General features: G+C 44.3%; 1 protein-coding gene across 10 annotated transcripts in view; it reads left to right on the forward strand.

Moving 5' to 3' along the window:
* Positions 1–2,855, forward strand: part of TFDP2 (transcription factor Dp-2) — a 177,390-nt gene extending 174,535 nt beyond the window's left edge. For all 10 annotated transcript variants that reach the window (XM_003992044.5, XM_045037495.1, XM_045037496.1 and 7 more), the window contains 2 exons: positions 2,338–2,443; positions 2,655–2,855. In XM_003992044.5, the coding sequence (XP_003992093.2) occupies positions 2,338–2,443; positions 2,655–2,838 (290 nt within the window). In that variant the 3' untranslated portion in view covers positions 2,839–2,855. The remainder of the gene's footprint in view (positions 1–2,337; positions 2,444–2,654) is intronic.
* Positions 2,856–7,052: the final 4,197 nt, after the last annotated feature.

A 7,052-nucleotide genomic window follows, 5' to 3' on the forward strand; every position in this document is an offset into this window, starting at 1 on the left:
TTGGTCAAAACACAAGAGTTTGTTGATTGAGATTTGGCTTCTGTTGGATTTGGTTCTTAAAACTGGCACCATCCACCTGCTGCAAGTGTGATCCCTTCTTTTGCCCCTCAGTCAACTCGCTCCATATCTTCACCCCCCACCATGCTCCTTTCTCCTCCCACCCCGCCCCCCCGACCCCAGAGTAGGCCCTGCTGTTTTATTAGCAGCCCAGTCATACTGGCAGTCCAGCAGGGTCTGAAGAAAGGGCTTACTCAATAAATCACCAGAACTTGATTTTAACTTATTCTCAGTGAAAAGGCACAGGGCAATTAGGCGGGCTCTGTGGTTTTGATCTCTTTGTGACCTCATTTGCAGACTGGGATGTAGACTTTCTGGTTACTTTAAAAGAAGAAATGTGTGCCTTTAGTGTGCAAAGGGACAGAATGGCTCTTGAGTAAGATTGTGAGAACTATTGTGTGGATCTTATGATAATGTGAAAGAAATGTAGGCTTTTCAAAGCCATTGTGAAAAAGAAAAATTTAATGTGGTATGCACTTGGAAACAAGTAAATAGCTGTCTTCTGACACAGAGTTTCCATATATACTAATTAATATTCACCACAGGATTCTGGCTTTAATTTCATCTTGCACAGGCTTGTTCTTATTTAATATATTTAAAGTCTGCTATTCCTCTTAGAATTGAATTTTTTTTTTTCCGCAGCTGCCTTAGCCTCTAAAGAAAAGGTTCACACAGCCATTCTAAAATTAATCATTCAGTATCCTTTTTGCCTACATAGGAAGCCTCTCACTTGGTCAGACAGTACAAGGATAGCAGGGTTCCTAATCCCAGTCCATAGAGTGGTGGGGGCTTTTTTTGTTTTGCTTTGTTGTTGTTTTTGCACAGTAATTAATTACCAAACAATTTCAATTGACTCTAATAAACATTCATTACTAGGTTATACTTTCTGAGTATACATTCAGTCTTATTTTGTAATGTCATGTAAGTCAAAGAATTTCTTTCTAGGAATACATTTTTTATTATTTCTTCCACCTCTTTTGTAAACTTACTGTTGGAAGAGACTATACTCATGTCATGCCTTCAGTAATATTTAGATCTTACATGTTCCAGTCACTGCCTTCTTTGAGCTAATGTTCTGGATAATGTGACAAGTATTAAATAAAACTACAATAAGAATTTATCAGGGTTGTGGGGCACCTGGGTGGCGCAGTCGGTTAAGCGTCCGACTTCAGCCAGGTCACGATCTCGCGGTCCGTGAGTTCGAACCCCGCGTCGGGCTCTGGGCTGATGGCTCAGAGCCTGGAGCCTGTTTCCGCTTCTGTGTCTCCCTCTCTCTCTGCCCCTCCCCCGTTCATGCTCTGTCTCTCTCTGTCCCAAAAATAAATAAACGTTGAAAAAAAAATTAAAAAAAAAAAAAAGAATTTATCAGGGTTGTGATTGGAGAAATATGGTATATGCACAGAAAATAAGATTGCAAGGATATACTTTTCTGCAGACTAAAACAGTAATGCCTGTCTCACCCCCGTTAAAAATGTGACTGCGTAACATAAGGGCTTTTAACGCAGGGCTGGTTTGGGCCACCTGGGTTGCTCAGTCAGTTGAGTGTCTGACTCTTGATTTCATCTCAGGTCATCATCTCGTGGTTGATGAGACTGAGCCACGTGTCAGGCTCCACACTGAGCCTGGAGCCTACTTGGGATTCTCTCTCTCTTTGCCCCTCCCCTGCTCACACACTCTCTCGCTCTCTCTCAAAATAAATAAATAAATGTTAAAAAAATAAAATAAAGGCTTGTTTGAGTTATAAAGCCAAGGATACCAGGATAAAGAATGGATCGTTGATGAGTAATAGCCGTGAGTTCACTCAGGGACATGTGAAAAGATGGTACAGTGGGGGTTTTAGCAAACATGTATGTGTCTGTCCTTCTTTACCTGTTTCTGATTTGACTTTCTTTTTACCCACTCCTGGCTTGACTTTTAACACCAGAGTCTTTGGTGGTGAGGCCAGTAGGTGTCCAGGAATAGTTCAGCAATCACTGTACTCTGAGCTACCCTCTCCAGGTGTTATTTAAGAAAAAAGAATGGGTGTCTGTGATTGGTTTAATTTGAATTCTTCCTCACTGTAGTCTGCCTTCCTGTATTTTCTTCCTGTTCTTATGTCCTAGAAATTTCTTTTTTTCCACTCTGAAGAAACCTGGGTTCTCCCTGGGGCAGGAGACTTACCTAGCTGTGATTTAAATCAGGCTCGTCTCCTTACTTGTCTGTGCTTCTTTAAGACTGTAACAGCAGCAGCCACAGAGCTCTCAGCGTGCCTACATCTTCTGTTTTTGTTTTTTCCTGTAGATATCTCCACAGGACCTTCTTGGTTAAATCAGGGACTACTTTTGAACTCTACCCAATCAGTTTCAAATTTAGACCTGACCACTGGTGCCACCTTGTCCCAATCAAGGTACGTATTTTTTCAGGGTTAGGAAGAGAAGCCATGCGGCCCTGACCCTCCCTGTGGGGGAGAGCAGGTGTCACTGCCGTCCCAGGTCTCAAGCAGCTTTTGGCAGAACTCCCCAGTGGCACCTCCTTTCCCATGTTTTGATTCCTACATTTTACAGTGCTTAAAACATTTGCCACATTAATGAGCTTCTGTGTTTTTAATCATTTGCTAGCGTAAACCAAGGGTTGTGCTTGGATGCTGAAGTGGCCTTAGCAACCGGGCAGTTCCTTGCCCCAAACAGTCACCAGTCCAGCAGTGCGGCCTCTCACTGCTCTGAGTCCCGAGGCGAGACCCCCTGTTCCTTCAACGACGAAGACGAGGAAGATGACGAGGAGGATTCCTCCTCCCCAGAATAAAGCCAGGAGAAAACCCACGTTTTACTAGTTGATGCTCATGTGTGTTTTTAGTGTGAGCTCTTGTTTTTGAAATGATTGCTTCAGTCTTTGCCTTTGTTTGCACTGTGTGTTCAGTGAAAACTAGGGAAACACAATAAGCAAATTCTGTGAAGGCTGAGAGGATTGAGATGAAAAAAGCTAACATAGCGTGAACGAGAACTTTAAACAACAGAGCAATAGATCACACCGCAGACAAAGCGGTTTTCTGAGGTGATAGAGGGGACAGTCCCTAAGGAATTGGCAGCATGAATGAAGCTCGTTTATCATCCACGAGGTGGGGTCTTTGTGTTCCCCCACACCCACGTAACCCTCCTTAGAATCAGGATTGCTGTAATGAACAGTCCTTGACATCATGTTTGTCGTGTTTCTCTTCCTTGCCTGGGCTGCCTTTTACAAGCAGAAATGAACGTGAGAAGATCCCAGTGCGGGTGAGCGGGACAGCGCAGGGCGGAGGTGGCAGTCCTCGTGGTGTGAGGAGCACAGGTTGAACCGCTGAGCCAGCTGAAAGTCTGGTTGATGTGCTTTACGCATCAGCTGCCTTAGACGGCTTCTAGAAAGGAGCAAGCGCTGATTCTTAAGTACTTAAGTGACATGTAGAATAATTTATAGTAAAACTGAAATGATCATTATTAGCCAATGCATTGGTGCATAGAATTTTTTTAGGGCTACTTCTGGAAGCCAAAATAGAATAGCATTTCCACGTGCATTAAATACTTTGCCAGCACTGCCTTTGCCAGCATTCTAAATCTGGAGTTTTACAGAGAAGGAAATTGTACCTATAGTTTTAATCAAAGCTGTGCATTTCATATAGCTTTTTCATTTAAAACAAAACAGACGGATTCCTGTGACCGAATTGCTTGCTTCTAGTTCCCTGCAGTACTTGTATGATTCCACTCGATGTGCAGTTTGTGAACATGAACCAAACGTCATTACTTGTCTTTAAAGTCTGTTTCAAGAATATGAACAGCAACGTTCTCCTGTACATGTCACCTTTTGTACATTTTCATTCATCAAAATTACCTTATCAGGTTTATTCCTGGCTAAATTGCATTTCACATTAACCCGATAATTCACCGTTTCACAGGGACACCGACAAATGTTGATCACTCCAAACGATTGGATTTATAGCAGTGCAGTATACAGTTTGTTATTTCATAGCCAAAGATGCCGCTGAGCATACTGCACTGGTGTGTTCACAGTTCCTGCCCCTCTGAATATTCAGGGGAGTGAATATTCCGCCAGCATGGCCTAACCTCGATTTAATTTCACACTAAGGCCTTGAGAAGAGCAAATAATAATGGAAAATAACTCGACTCAACTTATTTGGATATGCCTCTGGATTATGCATCTAACACCTTTGGGCCCAGCACCAAGCCCATCCCAAATCAGTTCTTTTCTAAATCCATGGGGGAAGCAGATGCCTTCTGATGCCTTCTTAAAGTTCTGCCACTCTGCTTAGAGTGAGCCAGCGGTGAAAGATTTGGCTGACCTAAAATTTTGTTACTAAGGCCATGAAAATTAATACACAAGGACCTGCAGCTTTAACTGAAGTTCCTTGAGACAACACTCATTCTGTCAGAAATAAGCCATAGTGCAAACTCAAGAGGGGTCAAGGGCGCAGAGAGATTGAGGCAGCTTTTAGAGAATTGTGTCTCAGCCTGAGTTCTGGGCATCTCAGTCTGGGTGGACGGGAAGGGTCCGAAATACTGCAGAGGCTGCAGCAGGTCCCTGAGGGCCTCCAAGATACTTCTGACTTGAAGACCATCAGCTACACAGGCGGGTAAAGCCAAGTTTCCTTCCAAACTGCTGCCTCCTTTACTGACCCTTTAGTACCCGCATCCCTATACTTGAGGGAGCCCTGAGCAAAGGGCCACAGCTAGCTCTTTAGTCTTCAAAATATGGTGTACAGGTCCCAAGACCTGTACATCAGTGTTTGTGATAGGTACACTAATCATTCCTCCACCAAATAGCAAAGTCCTTGCTGGAGTTCTTGGGGTACCACCCCCTTCCCTATTCTCTCTCTCTCTCTGTCTCTGCTGCAGTAGTGTTTCAAACTGATAAAATACAGGTTTGTTTGTTTTTTTTAAAGCAACCAAAGACTCTTAACATTATTAGTGTCCCATCGCTGGCCATAAGTGTGTGCTCTTTGGTGGGAGGTGATCTCCGTCCCTCGATAAGGTGTTTCGGTTACCGCGGAGGACATCTGTTGGCACCGCACCGTAGCCTCCAGTACATGTTGGCGTAAAGCCTTGCCTGAGCAGAAAAGTAGGTTGACATGTTTAGAAAGATAACTTCTGTTATTCTTCTGTGTCTCTCACAAACAGATTTTTGAAAAATTCAGCACTTAATCACAATTCCATTTAGAAAGCAAAGTAACAAAATGTTAGGAAATGATTGTTACCATATCCAGGATTCTCTATAGGAGTAGCACTTGGGGGTTGCACGCGCACACACACACACACACACACACACACACGCACTCACACACCCCTCCCGAAGGTGCTGGTTATACTCTGCTCTTTGGGGAGTTTAAGAGGCCTTTTTCCTCCTCAAGGGTCAGTTCAGCTATTAACCCTTTCAAGTGCATAGTAGCATTCGGTCAGTAAATTCCTGTTTCCTTCAGCACTTGTACAGAGGGCACCAGACCTGCCACATCTGACCCTTGTGTGGGAAGGCCACGCTGCCAGAGTCCACGGCAGTGCTGAAGGCACCCGGGTACCTGCCCAAGCCTCCCTTCACCTTACCCACTAAGAATTTGTCTCATCCACTTAATCTTTGCATGTGATGAAAACAGCTTTAGTAAGTGCTGATGTGAATTGTGCCTTATGATCAGAGCAGGTGTCAGGGAGGGGGCAGGAATGGAGGTGCTAACACAGTGATTCCTCACCTCAGTGATGTGCACTGTCCCTGGAAGACTTCACAGATCATGTCCACAGTTTTTGTTTCCTTCAGTTTAATTCTTTATAGATGTACGACATGTCTGCTATCTTACCAGGATGAAAGAGGATAACTCCGCTCATTCGCAAAATTTACAGTTGTAATCATAACCCTGCCATACTTGAAAAATAAAGCCACGGTCAGTCCTCAAATGCAAACGAGCTCCTATCAAAAAATTAAAATGGAGGTATTTCACAAAGACGTGGCCCACTTTAGCCATCTATCACTCGGCTGTTTGCTAAGCCACGACTTTTTTACTTTTTTATTTATGTTTTAATGTTTATTTATTTTGGGGAGACAGAGACAGAGTGCAAGCAGGGGAGGGGCAGAGAGAGAGGGAGACACAGAATCTGAAGCAGGCTCCAGGCTCTGAGCTGTCAGCACAGAGCCCGATGCGGGGCTTGAACGCACTAAGTGCAGGATCATGACCTGGGCTGAATTCAGTGCTTAACCAACTGAGCCACCCAGGTGCCCCCGCCATGACTCTTCTTAAAAGACAACGGTGTTGCTCCAAGTACAGACGTCACTTCGGCCCCGGGGAGTCAGAACGCAGCAGCAGTGCCTGTTCCTGGGGGCAGTTACAAAGGAAGGGAGCTGCCAGAGCTGTTTCTCTCATAACCACACTCAGAGAGAAGCCTGTTTAACTTTATCAGGGATTCACTGGAAGGGCCCTTTAAATACCTCTCCGGCTCCCTATCCACAGGCCTATGGAAGAAGGGTCTCTACCCAACAAATCTGATGTGAACGTTAAGATTGTGCCTCCTTAGCTGGGAGTACTGGGTGGGAGTTGGGACAGTGAGTGGCAAGATTGAATCCTCCAGTAGGTATTTGAGTGAAGACAGAACAGAAAACATTTGAGAATGATTAGTGCTAAGGGAAAATATGACCGGGTAATGAGACAGTGGGGGAAAGGCCACTTTGCCTGGGGGTGGCCAGGGAAGGCCCCCCTGAGAAAGTGACGTTTGTCCCGAGTCAGACAATTGAAAGGACTGACGTCTCTGTATGTTCTTACCACACAACTCTGTCCCGTAACATGTACTTGGAATCCCTACTGAATTCCAAAGTCACACCATTCCAGGTTGAAGCATACGTTTTGGAGTTTGTTAAGGAATTTTTAAGATTTAAAAGAAAACCAAATGTAGCTACCAGCAGTATCCATAGACCAAGAGAAGATTCTAACTAATCCAGGACGTTCTCATTATTAGCTCCATAGCTGGCAATGGAACCTATACCGTAAA

This window comes from Felis catus, chromosome C2 (assembly GCF_018350175.1).
Source record: "Felis catus isolate Fca126 chromosome C2, F.catus_Fca126_mat1.0, whole genome shotgun sequence".
NCBI lineage: Eukaryota > Metazoa > Chordata > Mammalia > Carnivora > Felidae > Felis > Felis catus.